This window comes from Schistocerca cancellata, chromosome 3 (assembly GCF_023864275.1).
Source record: "Schistocerca cancellata isolate TAMUIC-IGC-003103 chromosome 3, iqSchCanc2.1, whole genome shotgun sequence".
Taxonomy (NCBI): Eukaryota; Metazoa; Arthropoda; class Insecta; order Orthoptera; family Acrididae; genus Schistocerca; species Schistocerca cancellata.
In genome coordinates, this window is record NC_064628.1 from 658,910,010 (window position 1) to 658,930,560 (window position 20,551).

At 43.6% G+C, this 20,551-nt stretch overlaps 1 protein-coding gene across 2 annotated transcripts in view; it reads left to right on the top strand.

Annotated features, from left to right (window-relative positions):
- The window catches only part of LOC126175626 (sialin-like), a 100,428-nt gene that overhangs the window by 42,073 nt on the left and 37,804 nt on the right, over window positions 1-20,551 (top strand). Inside the window, exons 5-6 of one of the 2 annotated variants that reach the window (XM_049922510.1) lie at window positions 323-455; window positions 10,554-10,795. In XM_049922510.1, coding sequence (XP_049778467.1) covers window positions 323-455; window positions 10,554-10,795 — 375 coding nt within the window. The remainder of the gene's footprint in view (window positions 1-322; window positions 456-10,553; window positions 10,796-20,551) is intronic. The other variant, XM_049922511.1, reaches the window with a different exon arrangement.

Here is a 20,551-nt window from a genome sequence, read left to right on the forward strand (position 1 = left end):
TGTCACAATGTTCAACGATATTCTCATTAGACAACCTTTTATAGAAGGTCTGCTAAACTTCCTTGTTGTTAGTGGCATATGCGTATTTACTGTAAGCTGTGGTAAAGGTTGTATGGAGTCACGTTACCATCGGTGATTATGTAAATTTTCTGAATACATGAAATTTGGCTTCTTAACCCTTCCATTTTACACAATGAAAAATTCAAGAACTAATTATTTCATTAACAGCCTTTCTTACTGCTATAATATTATGAGACGTACATTCTTAGTTTAATAGAGAATTACGCCGTCATTAACACTCTGTATTCGTGCTTTTCGACAGAATGGGATCATATCAGCCATTCCTCACATCACTGGTGGTGCTGGCAATTTGGTATTTGTGTGGTTCACTGGTTTCCTGCTCCGGAAAGGACGCGTGTCCAAAACCTGCACGTTCCGCATTATAAATGGATTAGGTAAGAGCTGGTTGTCTAAAATTTCATATCTTAGTAACAGCTTACATAGATACTTATAACTGCAAAGATGTATGCACAAGACATTAAAATACCTGCTGTTCATTATGGTACACACTGCGTAGAGATATCTACAATGTAGAGGCTTAGCAACTGCTATTAAACACGCAAAAAAGGCACGTAAAGAGTTCAGGATATGAAATTAATTTAGTTAACACTGACAGATATCATTGATCACAAAGTGATATCGCTGAATTTACCTAGTGCAAAGTGGAAAAGGGAAAAAGGATAAAGTGGAGAGTCCGACATAATGAAGGGTTAAACTCCCGGTTCAAGACGAGGTCATATGGAAGAAGCACAAGCTCGAAATTTTTAAGAATATACAGAGAAATCGGCCGTACCCTTTCAACGGAACCATCTTAGCGCTCACCTAAGCAGACTATAAAAATAACAGAAGTCCTAACTTCGTTAACTGAACGAGCGATTGAAACTATAAGTGGTCTGTTCTGTGTCGGCAGCGCTGTGTAGCGCTTTAACATTGGATCTCTGACTGCGCTTTCTTAATAAGAGACTCTGTGGCTGGTCGGACTCGTTGTTGGGAGTTAATCACCAATACTGTTGGGCAGTTGGAAGTTAGTCGCCAGCAGTGATGGAAGTACTGTTGGGCAGTTGGAGGTGAACAGCCAGGACTGATGGATGTTAAATGTAAGAAGTTAGCATTGATGTAGGGTAGAGGTCTGAAGTGTTAGCGTAGGCTAACGATCTGTACATATCCGACATTGAAACTGAAAATTAGTCATGATTATATATCTTTGTATTGGATGACAATGATGATTTATATTCGTGTTTGAGCTGGATATCACTTTATTAAGGTAAAAAATACATTATTTGGTTTGCAACAAAATATTTCCTGTGCTAACCACATGCCTATTAGTAGTTAGTGGCTTTAGTACTTAGAATCTTTTATTTAGTTGGCAGTATTGACGCTCGCCGTATTGTAGTAGTTCGCGTACTGAAGATTTTTCTGAGGTAAATGCTTAATGAAATGTATAGGTTATTGTCAGGATTGCTCCTTATTCAGGGCCATTCTTTTGTATTAATTATTTGAAGTCAGGTTGTAATTTTTTTTGAGCAGTCAGATTGCGTTGAGCTAGGATATTGTGGGTCAGTGTTGACATGATAAGAAAAAGTAAAGAGAAAGTAAGCTCAGTACGTTCAGTTTTACTCAGCTGTTTCAGGATCAAATAATGTAGAAGTTTCATCTTCTCAGTCATTCTGCAGTTTAAGTGCAGACACACTCATTTAAACTCCGGCCGGGGTGGCCGAGCGGTTCTAGGCGCCACAGTTGGAACCACGCGACCGCTACGGTCGCAGGTTCGAATCCTGCCTCGGGCATGGATGTGTGTGATGTCCTTAGGTTAGTTAGGTTTAAGTAATTCTAAGTTCTAGGGGACTGATGACCTTAGAAGTTAAGTCCCATAGTGCTCAGAGCCATTTTTTGAACTCATTTAAATAAAGAAGTTTCAAAACATCTTTCTTTCGAATGCGACGCCAATGTCTCACCACCGCGCCACTTCGCTCGCTCTGACGTGAAGAGTTTTTGTGATGTTACTCACAAGTAACCCCTCGAGCGCGAGGCCGCAAAAGGCCATTGAGCATTATGCCATTCGATGCCCGACATTTTGTCTACCATGCAACCACAATATTGGTTGCTAACGGCAACAGAGGGCGGAACTGGATATATCCAATGGTGAGCACAGCATGAGGCTACGGACCATAGTTCAACTGCTTAGTCGAAGAGTAACTCACAACAGTGCTACAGTGCTAGTGGTGTTAATACAGGGGCAAATAAAAGTGGGCCAGACGAGTGGATAGAACTGGACGTGATTGTATGCATATAAACATACACCTTGACCTACAGTTACTTCCAACAGGATCGAGTATCTGCCTAGACAGCAGGCCGAACCTTGGAGCACCTTCACACAGTCTTCACGCTTGACAGAGTTGTTACCAGAGGCCAGTCTGGTCGCGGCCCTAGCTGCCCATGCAGGTCGACTGACATGTCAGTGTGCGATTACACTGTGTATGAAGCCCTCAAGTCTAAGGTGTATTACAACAACCCCCATAGTCTTAAAGAACTGCAGCAGAACATTTCTGATGAGACTGCAGCAATTCCAGTACTCCTACTTCGATCCGCCTTCAGCAGCTTGCTGACCAGGGGCCGAAAGCGCAAAGAGATGGATGATGCTCACTTTCAACGTCTGCTGTAGTCAGGTTAGTATTGTATTTCCCTTCCTCTGCTGTTTTTGTTTGTATCCTGGAACTCTGTTCTCCGAGCCACTTTTATTTGCCCCATCCTGTACAAACCAGACCAATGACAACGATAAACGAAGCAAGCATTGCATTGCATCTACAACAAGAGCTCCCGAAGTTGGTATTTCGTCGGAAGGAACACAAGGAATTTCATAGAGTGAGTGAGAAAGAAGCGGCAGATGAAATATTAACGTTTTTGCGCGACGAGTCAGTGGAATGTATGGTGTCGTATACGCTCGACTGTGAGGGCAACGTACATGTGGAGAACAATGATGATGCTACGTCCTTAACAAGCGAAAGAGATACAGAAACAGGTGTCGAATCATGTCGTTCGTCATCCTCGTCGGACAGGGAGTCACAAATCCCGTGTAGAGCTAACGTAGTAAAGGACAATCGTTCTCCAAAGAGCGGATACTAAACACAATTACGTACATGTAAGATCATACGCAACATAGTATAAATCAATTACGAACAGATTTCGAATACGTCCGCAGCATAAGAAAAAATACGGATATTCAAGGGAGGACAAGAGGCACTTGTTACAAAAACTGGTGTTTCTGCGTTTACATGACACTAGATACAATTTACAGACAGCGCACAACAGTGATGTACTGCGTTTTCCACATCAAACCGCGCGCGACGTAGATTACAGTGATTTCAATGCAAGCAGTGGATGGTTGCATAACTTCAGACTGCTACAGCATTGGAAGACTTAAGACAACGAAATTTCAAACAAGCATCAACCTGATGATGCACAACAAACTGCGGAATCGGGCAGAAAATTTCTAGATGAGATAAACTAACTTTTCCCATCGTTTAGTAAGGAATTTGTTTTCATCTCCGACCAATCAGAATGTTAACAGGAAATTCATATGAAAGGAACTCTAGAAATTAGATGTACTAAGAGAGTTGTGTTGTGGTTGGGAAGGGAGTAAAACAGGGTTGTAGCCTCTCCCCGATGTTATTCAATCTGTATATTGAGCAAGCAGTAAAGGAAAGAAAAGAAAAATTCGGTGTAGGTATTAAAATCCATGGAGAAGAAGTAAAAACTTTGAGGTTCGCCGATGACATTGTAATTCTGTCAGAGACAGCAAAGGACTTGGAAGAGCAGTTGAACGGAATGGATGATGTCTTGAAGGGAGGATATAAGATGAACATCAACAAAAGAAAAACGAGGATAATGGAATGCAATCGAATTAAGTCGGGTGATGTTGAGGGTATTAGATTAGGAAATGAGACACTTAAAGTGGTAAAGGAGTTTTGCTATTTGGGGAGCAAAATAACTGATGATGGTCGAAGTAGAGAGGATATAAAATGTAGACTGTCAATGGCAAGGGAAGCGTTTCTGAAGAAGAGAAATTTGTTAACATCGAGTATAGATTTAAGTGTCAGGAAGTTATTTCTGAAAGTATTTGTATGGAGTGTAGCCATGTATGGAAGTGAAACATGGACGATAAATAGTTTGGACAAGAAGAGAATAGAAGCTTTCGAAATGTGGTGCTACAGAAGAATGCTGAAGATTAGATGGGTAGATCACATAACTAATGAGGAGGTACTGAATAGGATTGGGGAGAAGAGGAGTTTGTGGCACAACTTGACCAGAAGAAGGGATCGTTTGGTAGGACATGTTCTGAGGCATCAAGGGATCACCAATTTAGTATTGGAGGGCAGCGTGGAGGGTAAAAATCGTAGGGGGAGACCAAGAGATGAATACACTAAGCAGATTCAGAAGGATGTAGGTTGCAGTAGGTACTGGGAGATGAAGAAGCTTGCACAGGATAGAGTAGCATGGAGAGCTGCATCAAACCAGTCTCAGGACCTAAGACCACAACAACAACAACAAGAGAGTTGTATCTAGATCAACTTACATCAATACCTTAACACATTTGTATGCAATTACGTCGAGTGTTAAGATGGATGGTAAATTGGATGGAAAATTATTTATTATGCTGTAAAAAGTCGGAGGTGACCTGCCCCTTACGATTCTTTCTCCTGTGCGTGATCTTGCAAAGGCTGTGGGGAACATTTATGTCACAGAAAGCAAGAGTGGGAAAAAGGGGCATAAGAGAACTACTACTATGGTATGAGCACTGCTTTTGGCCAATAGCTTGTCAAATAACTTGCTTTTTCTTGATTCCTGGTCTGCGTATAAAAATCATACTCCTTTAGAGCAAACTACCCCTCGATAAAAGTGTATGACAGTGTAATTCATACCGTCTGAAACCATGGACAAATTCAGCTCTGGATGTTTGTCTTTTCCGTGCCTATAAAACATATTATCACACTATCTGCAGCTTTGCCTTAAAGCATAGCCAGTTTCACGATAAGCTCCACGACAAACTGTTTCGCATTCAGTTGCATGCCATCACCTTTCATCAGTTATCATCGCCCCGTTACTCCAATATGATTCTACATGAACTCTTAAAAAGTGAATTTCTAGCTAGATGTCTGCACGGTCTGTAATTCCCACCTTTGATCTTGATGGTGTGAACCTTTGTGATCACTATGGTACGCCATTTTTCATTTGGTGTTCATGGTGTAAGTTAATGGTTTGTTTTGAACATTTCTTGAATATCGACGATGTCCATTTTCTGAAGTATAATACATATGTCCCATAGAAGATTTATCTCTGCACCTCCATAACACTCATTTTTCGTCGTCCTCCTGATGCACATGGTGAGTCATTAGCAGCTAATATTTCTGCTGTAATAATTGCTAACAAAACACTTTCAAATCAGCCTTATTACAGCTTCAACTTGCGACCTCCCGCTCATGGGGTTCAATGTGAAATAACGGGGTTTTTGCTGAACAAGATCTTCACTCTGCAGTGGAATGTGTGCTGATATGAAACTTACTGGCAGATTAAAACTGTGTGACGGACCGAAACTCGAACTCGGGACATTCGCCTTTCGCGGGCAAGTGCTCTACCACTTGGACGATATAACGAGCCACCTAAATGATGTTAATACTCGACTCCAAGGAAATGATCAGTTAATTAATGTCATGACTGAACTTATTTCCGCATTGAAAATGAAACTTGGGCTTTGGGAACAACAGTTACGAAGAAAAGAATTTCACACATTTTCCTACTTTATCAAAACAATCGATCGTCACATTGGCGGCAGCTATTAAATGCTTGATATCTGACTTGAAATACGAATTCTAAAACCGATTTAAAGATTTTGAGAAATATCGTCTGCTTTGTTCCGTGTTTGCTACGCTATTCTCTGTAGACATGACTTCACTACCGAGACATTTACAAATGAAATTCTGCGAAATACAATATTATGCACAGTTAAAAGGGAAATTTAATCAGGTTGATTTGGAAGAGTTCTATAAAACGTACTTGGATAAGAAGAACTATCCAGCGCCTTACAAACATGCTTTAAAAATTTCTGTATTTGGAAACACTTACTTGTGTGAACAGATCTGTAATCGGATGAATTACACACATCAAAAAAAGATTTTCATCACTCCGGTTCCCAGAACTCCTGAAGATAAACGTTGACTGTGGATATTGTATCACAGGCACAGTCCCTTTCGCTGTTCAGAGATGTCTCTAAACGTGCCCAAAGATGTAAACAAACATGCATGACCAACGCTTATTAGACGGAGGCGGTCCGACAGCCGGTTATTTCCAGTCATTCCACCAGGAAGGAGATACATGGCTCGTGTTGTCTGTAGTTGAACCATGCCTGGACGGTCAATACCGTGGTTCGATCGCGTCCGCATTGTTACTTTGTACCAGGAAGGAATCTCAACAAGGGAAGTCTCCAGGCGTCTCGGAGTGAACCAACAGAGAGACAGGAACTGACGATGACATGCCTCACTCAGGTCGCCCAAGGGCTACTACTGCAGTGGATGACCGCTACCTACGGATCACGGCTCGGAGGAACCCTGACAGCTACGCCATCATGTTGAATATTGCTTTTCGTACAGACACAGGGCGTCGTGTTACGACTCAAGCTGTGCACAATAGACTGCGTGTTGTGCAACTTCACTCTCGACGTCCATGGCGAGGTCCATCTTTGCAACAACGACACCATGCAGCGAGGTACAGATGTTCCCAACAACATGCCGAATGGACCGCTCAGGGTTGGAAACAGGTTCTCTTCACCGATGAGTGTCGCATATGCCTTCAACCAGACTATCGTCGGAGACGTGTTTGGAGGCAACTTGGTTAGGGCGAAAGCCTTAGACACACTGTCCAGCGAGTACAGCAAGGTCGAGGCTCCCCTCTGTTTTGGTGTTGCATTGTGTAGGGCCGACGTACACCGCATTACAAATATCTGTATAATGTTTTAAACGCTAAAATAAAACGTCCCTAAACGTTTAAATAAATAAAACATCTCTCCTGTGTGTTGATGGTGTTGAAAGCACACATCTGAAGTGTTAGCAGGTAGCTGGAAAACGAGTGGTGTCCCTCCACTGGCTGGAGACTATCTCTTGCGACCGAACATTTTTGTAAGGCACGGCATGACTTTCAGACGTTGTTTAAACATCAAATTCTGTACACAAAATGTTGCTGTTTCCACTTAAATTTTTAAGTAAGATACCAAATACCCGTGCTCGATTTTAAAATCGCTAAACATCTGCACTATAAGACTAAATAACAAAAACGTTCATTCTTAATGTTGAAAACACTACACACACGACTGGCGGTGGTGGAGATTATAGTGAAACACAGTAGCCCAACTGTACTACATACACAAGTGAGTCAACTTGGACGTCCAGCCATTTTATCAGCACAAGGGATTTATCTTCGACTGTAAAGTCATAGTAGTGTGGGGAGGAATGGGAGGCTTCCTTTGTCTGTGCTAGAAATGTCAAATGTCCTGAGGGGGGTAGGGGGGGAATTCTTTTTCTCCGTTGTCATTGGTCTGGTTTGTACAGGGTGGGGCAAATAAAAGTGGCTCGGAGAACAGAGTTCCAGGATACAAACAAAAACAGCAGAGGAAGGGAAATACAATACTAACCTGACTACAGCAGACGTTGGAAGTGAGCACCATCCATCTCCTCTTGGATGTGGGAGACGGATTGTGGCTGATCTTGACCTTAGGGGGAGGAAGGTAAGGGGTGATGAGGGGAAAATCCTTTATTTGGACTGAAAATGACAGAGGTCCTCTACTATTGTAATCCTGTATAATGATTTTCCTGGAGAACCGAACAAGTCCTACATAGGACCGATCTTAAAAACGCAGCTTTCTCTGTTAATTGGTCATTTCCAGAAGGAACCAGATAGAGCTCACATTGATACCACATTTTTTCTCTTCCACAAAACCTTCGATACAGTTCCACGCCATCGCCTAATAACCAAAATACATACTTATGGGATATCTGAACAGATATGCGAAGGGACTGGAAACTTTCTATCGAACAGAACACAGTGTCGTTTTCTTAATGGAGAAGTATCTTCCAAAGCGAATATATTCTCTGGTATACCTCAAGGTACTATGATATGGGCGCTGGTGTTCAGTATATACACTGCGCCACACGTCTTTGAAACCCTACCACTTTCTTCCCCTGTGACACAGAAGTCAGAAATTTGGCTCGAAGATGCCTACGATCTTCTTCTGTATCGGTACAAAAGTCTGGCACCCTGCGACGTCATCCTCGAGCTAGACGATGGTTCAAAAAGCAAGGTGTCGACACATGAGTAAAAGAAAGGCCGGAGCTCTGAAGCTCACGTGAGGTGTAAGGTGGGAAAAGATGTCATAATGGCACCAAATTTCATCACCTTATCAACGCCATAGTGCACGTTTCACACGATGGAAAGGTCGTTAACCATCGTTAACCACTCCCCTGTTAACCATATTTCACTCTTTCTCTCGACGCCTTCGCGCTGATGATCAGAACAGCGTCTCCCTGCCTTTAAAATGACGTTGGTTTCTGATGCCTGGCCGGCGAAAACATTTCAGACGCACCGCCGCTCGGAATCGATACGAAAAGGACTCAGCAGGTGGTATATAGGGTGTCAATGAAACCACCTCTTCCCATGGGGAGGCTCATTTACACACAATTGCCGGTCAAAAACTATAGTTTTCCGTGCGATGTGCCGTAGCGGAAAGTTCTTGAATAACTTAGGAACTGCTAACACTTGCCCCAGACGACTCAGCCCTTCTCTCAGGACTTCATGTGGTTGCAACCCCACGGAATGTGATCTGACCCCCTGGACTGTCGCGCGACCCCACTTTTTGTTCTGGTATACATTGCGGGACCAGAAGGGAGCGTTTAAAATCAGTCGACAAAATTTGAATTTGGTCCATAAATAAGAAAGTGTTTTAGGCTTTTTCAAATCTCGTGTTTCACGCCCTCCTGTGACATGATTACGAGGGACTGTGACATTGACAAGAACATGAATAAAATAGCAAAGGGTCCGTTTAAGCGCCCAGTTTGGCAACGTCGTCCACATATGCAATCACTGACGACCACATGCTGGGTGGACAGGCAACCCAATCGACACAGTCTCAGCTGCGTGACGCTATAGCCCTACATTAGCACCTGCTGCCCACATGCGAAATCTGAGGTGTGTCGAAAGTGTTGTCTATCCTACCAGTGCATAGGCGTTGGTGAACGCATGTTTCTGTACAGAGACATTATTGAAATGCTCAAGATAGATGTGCGGGTAGTACTGAAGGCGTTCCCAAACTGGGGTGGGGGTATCGGGTCTTGTAGGGACCCTATGCCAGTTACTCGTATTCATGCCATTGTCAATGTTGTACTTCACTGTGAAGATGCCACAGAAAGTCGTAAAACAGGAAGGATGAAGAAATATAAACACCCTTTTCTGCTTCATATCACATTCAAATTTCGTCGAATGCTTTTGAACGACGCCTCGTGGTTCCATCCTGTACATCGCAAAAAAACTTGTGCTCATGCTACACTCCAAAGTGGTCAAACCACGTTCAGTGGAATTGTGCCCCACGCTGACCTCAGAGAAGGGTTGAGTCGGCTGAGGGTTTTCAGCAGTGTCCAAGGCTATCAAGAACGTCGTCCTGTGCGTTAACTGTGGTGCTGTGTTCCAGAACGTCAAAGGAAAAGGTCATCATGACTATCCTGGAAATGATGTGCCTGTTGCATCGAGTACTCTGCAGAATTTTCGCTGGGAAGCGCTTACATGTCCTTCATACAGTCCCCATTCCTCCCCTCGCAATATCCATATTTTTGAAACCCTGGTGAAAGAAACTGGTAGTTGTCGATTTGCTTCGGACGTAGATGTGCACGTCTCGGTACAATCACGGTTCCATAAACAACTGAAAACGTTTTTCCATGAAGGCATTGACCGTCTTGCCTCACCGTGGGATAAATTCAGTAACGTTTTTGACGACTCTTTTGAAACAATGAACAGTTTACTTACTTTTTACCCTCTGTCTCTTTTTCATTTCACTGCCCCTTCTATATTTCAGATACCAACTTCACGCTGGTAACAATTGTGGTAATAACTGATTTAATTTAAATATTGCTTCTTCCCTAAGTGTGACATAATTGTCTTAGAGCAGTAATTTTTACCTGACCTAAACCTTCAGCCGAATAGTTGCCCATTGAATTTGTTTATAAATAGTTGGTCACCCACTTATTCGCCAAGGTCCTCCAACAATCGCTGGAGATGCTTTGTCAAACACCATGCAAACTGAGTAGGGGGAAGCTCTCAAGTTACATATGCACCCTGTCTATAATTCCCTGCCATGATGCTTAGAATCTCTGCTCATAGCACTTGTTTAACAGTGTTTTGAATTTTCAGAATCAGTGATGACGTACAGCTCTGTAACGGCAACCGTTGATGCCTAGGCACCCTGGTGCCCGCAGCCGCACTGGTCGTGGTGGCACTGGTGGGCTGCGAGAGCACCGTCATCATCGTGATGTTGGCGCTTAGTGGCTTCTTCATCGCCACAGACTGCACGGGCTCCTACCTCAACATGCAGGCCATCGCGCCCAACTACGCGGGCACCATCGTCGGCATCGTCAACATGTTCGCCAATCTAACGGGCATCGCCATCCCTTACATCGTTGGTGCATTCACCAACACCAATGTAAGTAGTTACGGTGTTACGTTGAACAATATATACGGGGCATTTCGAAGCTTGTTCATTAGATTATAACTTCTGCACTGGTGTGCAAAAGTTAAGGACATAAGTAACTTTCACATGATATTTCACTGCCAAGTAACATAGCTCGATTAAACGTGGACCAAGTTGGAAGAACTGCTACAGTATAGTCCAGAAAATACGCAGTGAGACGAGCGATTCAAAGACAATTATTACAGTGACGTCACCACGATTCGTGATGGCCCCCTGTACATTAAAAAAGACGGGACTTAGTTTTTAATAGGGTGTGTGATCACCACAGGTGGTAGTGCATGCCCTACAATGCTGTCCCGTGCTGGCCATAAGGTTGGTAAAGAGTCCTTCTTCTAGGGCGTTCCATTTCTCCGCAGTGCGATTGACTCTGCTTTATGGTCTTTGCTGTACGTGGACGTGCTGCAATTGCTGCAGTCATCTCCTGAACTCATACCACAAGTGCCCCATGGGAATTTATTCAGGCCAGGCCATTTGCTGAATATCATCTCGTTCCAAGAGCTCCTCCCCCTGAACCGTTCGATGCGGTGGCGCATTTTCGTCCATAAAAATGACATCAGGGCCCTAAAAAGACGTACATGCAGAATGGGTACATTATCACAATAACGTTGACCTGTGAGTGGACCGTGCCCGAAGATTTGGAAATCAGTACGCCCCTGTGACATGATACCTCCCCACAACATATTACCTGGACCACCAAAATTGTCATATTCCACAATGTTTCACCATATGAGAATACGTCCAGCATTCTCTATCATTAAGATGATTCACGTGGGAGGTTTAAACACGGCACACTCGCTACTCAACGTTATTGTGACTTTGTAGTATTTATCTGTGTCCGTCTTTTTAGGGGTGCATTTGGCTCTGACATAATTTTCGTGGATGACAATGCGCAGCTGCATCGACCTGCGCAGACGGAGCTCTTTGAACGAGAGGATTGACGTGCCCGTTCCCCCATCTTAAACCTCGCAATACCAGGGAAGGAGGGGGGGTGGGGTTACATTCTGCCCAGGTTTTAAAAAATATTGCAATCTAGTCAGCTTTTTATACTTTAAAACTCTGAAGAAATATTTATTGTTTTTAGTAAATTCTCTGCTGGATTCTAGAAATGTAAATTTTTCAGTTAAACTTAACCCAAAATTTTAAGTCTTAGTAGTAGCTGTCGCTTTTTCCAGTGAACATCATATTCAGTTTTTTCAGGTGCATGTCCGCAGTTACCCATCAATGTGTCTTTAAAAAGTATGTTTTGAGTAGAAAACAACAAGTAATAAATTTTCCTTTCAAAAAGATTTTGGTTCTTCACATTCTTCTGTCCATAGACAGGCATGGGATTGGCCGTGTCATAATAAAAGTTAAGTGAAAACCAAAGGAATCAAACATGACTCTCGATCATTTCTTATGCTTAGGGCTGGGGAACATTTCAAAATCTCCTAATTAGGTTCTTCTAGCCCAATACCGAGCTCACTAATAATGTTACTTAATTTTAATGCTTTCTTGATATATTCTGTCTTAATCAGTTTTAATCTCATTTCTCCTTTTACCATGGCAAGAAGTACTTCCCTTCATAACTGGTAATACTCTTCCCAAGTCGGAGTGGCTTCAAGAATATCGTCGACATTAACAGCCAGTCGTTCCACCATGTCTCGGTCTTAAAAATTGATTCATGAGCTTTACAAATTAACATACAACCATGTTAAACACAAACGCTACTACATAAAACTGATACACACAAGGTGTCCCAGGAGGACTGGTCAATATTTGAGGACATGACAATAACTGTCACACGAAACAAGAGTCTAGTAAACGTGGGTTCTTAAACGCATACCTTAAGAGCTATGAATACTTTTTCATTTTCGATGCTGTGAAACAAATCTCTTCTATTGCAAGCTCTTTGCTTTCCATACTTCGGGAGGACCAGTATGGATTATTTTTCTCTTGTTTCACTGCATACTACCACATCTCAGAATATGGAAAGCAAAAAGCCTGCAATAGAAAAGATTTGTTTCACTGCATCAAAGGCGAGGAAGTGCTGATAGCTCTTAAGGTATGCGTTTTAGAGCCCATCTTTGCTATACCTTTTTGTTTCGAACAACTGTTCCTTTCATATCCTTGAATACTAACCATTCCTCTTGGGACTATCTGTATACTGCCTTGCAGAAATGCAATTTATTCCTCCATTAAGGGATCAATCTCAGATTCCAATACCCATGAATGACATCCAACAAAGCCTCACAAAGGCTGTGTACGCCCTGCTTGCCAACGGCGCTCTGCAGACCCGGACTGGCACCCATCCAAATGCTAGCCCAACCCGACAGCGCTTAATTTTGGTGATCTGAAGGAAACCGGTGTTACCACTGAGGCAAGGCCGGTGCTCCCTCAAATACACTTTTTGTTTATTAGACAAGTTTCAACTGAGGTGAATTTCACGTCATGTACTCTGATTGGAGTATCCTGAGCGACTTGATTACCACCTCCACCTCCAGCAGTTTATGAGTTGCCATGGTATACCAGGTTAGACTGTATCAGCAACCCAAGTCTCAGTCTACAAACCAAGTGTCATTTCAGCTATACTTCCCCATGGTTTGTTGAGCACATCAATTTCGGCTAATGTCACTGCAGTATCTACTGCTTCATATAGGTTCTTTGGTAATTCCACGACTACCCTATGTGACATTTGCGGTGGCAGACCCCACAAAAATGTATCAAGTGCTCTCTGTCCGGCTTCCTGTAACGGCCTTGCTGGCGTTATCATCTTCAGTCAGTATATATGTGTTAATGAAACTTCCCACAGATTTCTCGTGTTTCTGAAGTACTCCGAAAAGTGATCACAGTAGCACCTTGACGTATTTTTTCCTTCTATGTCTTTACACTAACCCTTGTGAAAAGGCATCAAATGACTGCCTGTCCCTTAATTTCTCATGGCACACTGCGTAAACCCTAGCGCCCCTGCTATCCTTATTATTGTTCATCGCTCCAATTTCCCAGCCTGCCAGCTGTACCCAAATTATAATGAAACACAAAGATTTTAACACTAAATTTACCGGAAACTTGTGTTACAAACAAAACAGTGTTAGTATTAAGAACAGGTACATTACGATGTGACTGTTCTCTCTCTCAGACTTTTCTTTTCACTGCCCAGTTCTAAGTTATCTACTTGTACCAAAACTACTTTTTCCAGAAGACGCCGAATAGCATCCTGAGCTCTCTAGACATTTTTCTCACATACTACCACCAAAAGTACATAGTATACCCAAAATAATAAAGAAGAGGAATGGATAGGGAAAATGACCACATCGCCCAAGTAAATTCTTAAGTTGGCACTCACTCGTTTTATTGGGTAGAACATCCCTGTTGCAGAACCGTGGAGCAGTTGCTGTCTTCCGTTCGTTGTCCACCTTCATCTTCAGTAGCTTCTTGTGACATCAAATTATTGGGTGTAGGAATAGCTTGGTGTGGGCGAGAGACTGTAAACCAGAAATGGATGTGGATACAGCAAAGGCATCACATGGATACAGATGCCCCTTGTAGTTCCTTACTTACTTTCATTCAGTCTTCAATGCTACCAGTATTGATGCCTGGTGAGTGTGGTTCCCAGTATGCTGACCTCACATCGGTGGCCTCATCAGTGGTAGCGCTTACACAATATCACTGCAGAAGTGTCAGATCCCTGGTGATACCAAAGGAGCCAACTGGCACCACGTCCACGGCTGCTGCAGAGAAGGTGTCTCGGTAGGCTATATCAGGCCCTAGCAGCACAAGCTTGGGACGGGTCCTCAGCGCATGTCCCAAGACTTGCGAGGGCTGCTGCTTCTCAGTGGCGCTGACCCACAGTGGCAGTAGAGCGTAGGGCTGCCAAGTGCCTGAATGGTCAGACAGCTGTCGAGGGTTCGGGGTCTGGTGACGGTGGCGGCAGCTGCAGGACGGCGTTGTCTGGCACAGAGTGGACATCATAAAATAGCCCAGTTGTTCGATTCCAGCTGGCTGGCCTCGAGGGGTATAAATACAGCAGTCTGGTGGCTGACCATGTGGAAGGAGTACCACTGTCACATTGCTCCGTCTCATCGACGACTCTGTTCCTAGTACTGAATCTTCCTGAAGAGTGATCAGTACCGGAGGCATGGTCATTGCCTCGCAGAAGTAGATCGAAGCACAGAAGTGGTCACTGATCTACGGTGGCAGGTGCCCAAAACTTGGCGCTCTGCTATTAGGTGCTCAACAGTACGGTTAAATGGTAATTTTTTCTTCATTCTTTAAACAATAAGCCGAGATGAATCAGAATAACACGAATTATCCCTAGTTACGTATAACACCATGCAGCTTTCTGGAATTTTTCCTCTGCAGACTCTGAGGTAAAAAGAAAGGACGCACCATAAAGAAGCTACGCAAATTTGTCACAAATTGATTTTCACACAGGTATCGACGGAAAATGAAAAATCGTAAACTTTGTCGGCCAATGGATGAATGTGTAAAGCTGCAGCTGAGTTTCACCACCTAACTGGCAAGGATGGTAAGGGGGGGACATGTCAATACCTGGGCATTAAGTCTTTGCAAGCTTCAATCCATATACTCCGTTGGACAGTAAGTATGCCTCGCAGACAGGCTCATGAAGAACATATGCAGATGTCAGCATTTGAGAGAGAACTTGTGGTTGGGCTCAAAGAAGCCGGCTGAAGTAATCGGCGAATCGGTCGAAGTTTCAGTAGGAACGATGTCACTATTCGACGATGTTGGGAGGAATGGGCAACCATGGCCGAACACAGCGTCAATAAGGTAGCGGTCGACCTAGAGAGACGACAGAGTGTGAGGACTGAGCATTCCTCCAAGAGACACTCAAGAGTCCCGGATTCGTCATTACCATCGATCCGACGTGCAGCTGGTGCTTTTGTGACCACAAGAACCATTGATAGGCGGCTTACAGAAAGGCGGATGAGCTCATGGCAGGCTTTGCGCTGACTCTCATTGACATATGTACGCCAACAAGCCCGTTTGCGGTGATGTCGGGCACATTCCGCCTGCAGTCTCTTTGACTGGATTATAATTGTCTTCACTGATGAGTCCCTCCATGAACTCAGCCCCGATTATCAGCAAAGACTTGTCTGCACAGAGATGGGATACCAACCTGACCGTCACCCACCATAGAGCCCGACTACCAGGAATGCTGGTATCGGATGTCATATCATTGCATAGCAAGACCCCTTTGGTCTTTATCCACGACAACGTTACAGTAGAGCGGTATATCGACGATATTCTACGCCTCGTTTTGTACCCTTGAGGCAAGCCATCCTGGGCTTACATTTGAGCAGCATAATGCCTGCCCACACAGGGCAAGAGTTTCTGCTGGATGTTCCATAACATCACGCCTTCCATTTTACTGTGTAAGTGAGCTTGCCTTGATCACTACTACGAGCATTATCATAATAGAAAGGTTACACAGAATTAATTCGTTTACCTCCCTGAGCAGAGAACGGCAAAAGATGATGATTTAAGCCTCCAGTCAAAAGGCGCTTTGCTACAAACTGGAGGCTGGAGAAGGGTACCAAAGAAACTCCGACGCTCTTCATACGTCCACATGCTGCTGTCATTAGTATCTTTCCAAGGTGTATGATAGCTATTAAACTGGTAATTGACTTCAAGCCTGGTAATGAATTTCAAGCAATGAACATCGATTCTCATAGATGCTTCGTCCAAAATCTAGACACTGGTGTGCTGACAACTCTATAAAGCGGAATAACTGAAAGAAGGAAAGGAAAAAACCTGCCATCCTCGCATTTGGATGCAATACAACATTTTTCTACGTCTACATCTACATCTACACTCTGCACACCACCGAGAAATTCATGGCACAGGGTAGTCTCATTGTACTCCTTATTCCATCCACGTGTGAAGCGCGAGAAGGATCATGGTTTGAATGCGTCTGTGCGTGCAGTAATTATTCTAATCTTATCCTCACGATCCGTATGTGAGGGATAAATAGAGGGTTATATGCTTGAGTCATCATTTAAGGCCGCATCTTGAAACTTTGTTAGGAGACTTTCTCCAGTTCAGTTTCTTCAGCATAACCGCGACACTCTCCCACGGGTCAAACAGACCTTTAACCATTCGTGCTGCCTTTCTCTGTACACGTTCAATATCTCCCGTTAGTCATATGTGGTACTGGTCTCATACACTTGACCAGCATTGTAGACTGGATCCCACAACTGAGTTGTAAGCAATACCTTTTGTAGACTAATTGCATTTCCCCCATATTGTATCAATAAACCTAACTCTACCACCTGCTTCACCCATGACTGAACCTATGTAGCGAATTATGAATTCTTTCAAACGCCTACAGATCATCTCATAATTCCATAAGGCTGTGCAATCCGCAGATCCAGTTTTTCAATTTTTTCAGCAGGTGTGCTGTAAAATTGAGTTGATCTCAGACAGCAAAACCCGTAGGGTTGAGGTCAGGTGATACTGGAGGCCAAAGGACAGGCCCTGTTCGACCCAGCACACGAAGATCGCAAGTCGACTGAACACAGACACATCGTCCAATTTAGTGTACACAAAGAAACAAAAACAATTCACGTTTAGTCACATAGTAGTTACACTCACAAACGAGCTCCATTACGGTAACTAGCCTTTAGTGTGAATTTTCATAATTTTCTGTTCAAGCTTCTGTTGCCTACAACGACACCATGTTGTGATGTCACGCACAACGTGCACAGGCTTTGTTTTTTTTTTTTTGGTTTTTTTTTAGGAAGTGCTGTTTCGATCTGTCCATCTTGGATCATTTTGGAGCATTATGTGCCGTCTTACAAGAGAAGCAAAATGTGGTGGAGTCCCATCACGCGTGTACCACCAACCAAAGATCATAGGTGAAATACGAGCTCTTTTAGATGAGATTAACCGAAAAGTTTACTTTTCAAATACATTTACACTGACCAGGTGGCGGTGGCATGCACATCTTCGCAATTATCTTGTAGAAGGCTCGTCTGTGGTTCCATGTTTACTGGCATGGTTTTGGTTCCATTACGCTAGACTTTCACCTGTGTCGGTGTACGCTATCAAATATGATACACCCTATATAGTGCAGTATGATTAGTGTTCTGTTGGCTTCATAGTTATCGATTGTGATGTCGATTATAGCTGTAGTCTCATACCAAAAACGGTCCGTCTAAAGGAGGTAAATGGAGCATAAACCCTTCCCGTACCTGAAATTGCTAACGGACCTTAAATTACGACGCTCAGCCGCTTATAATCTTTATGGTGTATTAAACTTTCTTCATCAGCTTTTGAACGGCGACAGGACGTAGCGTGAAGTTCCTTATCAGCGGCCTATACGAAAATTCCAGATTTAAATGATAGACTCATTTGGTACGTCCCACTGAGTGGTGGTGATAATCCATCAGTTGGATGACAACTTTAAATTCATAGGCAACTTGGTTCTGTCAGAGAAGCGGCGGGTTTCATCCTATACCTTTTCTTCCTTGTGACGTCAACGATGGGCGGTGTAGGAGTCATTCTTCTGGTTTGCCAGGATGGTATTCGGTTCCACAGCTGGCAGTTGTATGTTCGATCAGTTGGCGAGAGCTGCAATAACCCCTCTGGCTGGACTGACGACGTTCCGGAAAACACTATTTTATTCCAACAAGCTGGGACAGACGTAGGTGCGCCGGCCGCTGTGGCCGAGCGGTTCTAGGAGCTTCAGTCCGGAACCGCGCGACTGCTACGGTCGCAGGTTCAAATCTTGCCTCGGGCATGGATGTGTGTGATGTACTTAGATTAGTTAGATTTAAGTAGTTCTAAGTTCTAGGGGACTGATGACCCCACATGTTAAATCCCATAGTGCTCAGAGCCATTTGAACCATTTTGAGACGCAGGTGTGTGCAGTGTGGCGTCGACCCACGTGCCTTCGTGTCAGAGAACGGCCCTGAAGGTCATACAAGCTGCTAGGAGCCAACGCCCTGACTGGTTCCTGAGTGCAATGGCGGCCAGCTGAAGCTAGGCCATAGCGGATACGACTGACACAGCGGCGGTGCGAAGGTGAAGATGACGACGTGGAGGAGGTGTGATATGACGAACCGAGCTTTGAAGGAAGGAAAGAGAATTAGAGTTTGATGTTCTGCTGACAGCTCAGTCATTGGAGATGGAGCACAAGTTCGGCGGACATCGAAAGGATGGGAAAGGAAATCGGCAGTGTCCGATTCGGAGAAACCATTCCAGCATTTGCCTAGAACGGGTCAGTGAAATCGTGGAAAACTTAAATCCAGGTCGTCCTAGCGAATCATAGTGAGCGTACTAACCACTGCTTTGCCCCCTCGCTCAGTACCTGAATTCCAGACAATGTCTGCGTGCCTTCAGGACAATAATTGCAAGACCGTAGCCCGAATTTCCTTACTCCGTCCGTACCGTAACACCCTTATTTATCATTCCACACACTTGTCATCTAAATAAAACATTCGTGACGAAGCTTACGGTTTCAGAATTTAGGTTTTATTCACATCCGGGTGCAAGGTTTTCAAATTTACGATATTTGGATTGCTTGAGCGAGCTAACATCCCAAAGATGTTCGGGCTCACACGCGGTTCCTCTTCGTCGAAAAGTCTTGGCTCAAACTCGTGTAGGGTGCGACCGAACCGCTGAATCTTTCCATCAGTAAATGGGGTATGTTCTCCACTGACTCGGTTGTTTTAACCCCCTCCACTGACGGAATGACCCACTTCCCAATTCCGTATGTATAAAACCAATACGGACTTGTAGCTGTCACGCATTTGCGCTTACTGCTACGTATTTCAACTGTAAATAGCTCAGTCCCAATGGTAAGAGGCAGTAGTGAATTCACGTAGTTAATATTTGAATCCAGCACAGCTGCCACAAGCTCAGCTCACTTTTACTCCACTCCTACCCTCGCCATTACACCACATTAACTAGGTGCTACGTGGACCTTGCTAAATTCACTTGCGTATACATTTTTGACCGTTACTCGCCAGTATTTACCTAATGATTAGTACACTCCTAACCGGACTATTTCCCTAAGAGCTGTGATGATTGAACGGGTTCGATCCACGGCCTACAGTGCCCTACAGTTCACACGGTAACACTGCCTACCTGACCCACTTAACTTGGTAGTGAGCTTATGTATCCAATCACCACTGCTAGCAGCAGTGGATAATCCTATCAGCACGACGAGAGCAGCAGACTTACCGTCGAATCCTCCTGAAAATACTTATAACTACGGTCGCCAGCTCTGAAGGAGCAAAAGAATAAATCAATTTTTGGCTCGTTTCAAAGTGAAATGGCTTGAGTTGAATTTAAACTTAATTCTGAATATTACTATTTCTGATCATTCTAGATGATTCTACAAAGCAAATACTCTCTCAATTTCTGTGAGTTGGCTTGGTAATTACTACCAAGACAGGTTATGCAACTTCGGTTAACAAAATTCTATCCTTCAACTTATTTAATGATTTTGGATATTACTCTTTGGACCATTGATACAGAATTAGTTAAGTGACTTTACTTGAAAGGTTGCTCAGAACAATTTAAGTAACTGTAAATAGGCGACTCATTCTGGTGTGACCATTGCTCTTTTCAACATTCTTATACGCTAAAGTATTCTACAACCAAAAGAATTGTAAATGAAAGAGGCGATGGTGGCCTCAGTCTGATTTCCTGCATAAACATCGCCATCCTGCATAAACATCGTACGTTCCAACAGGTGTTTATAAG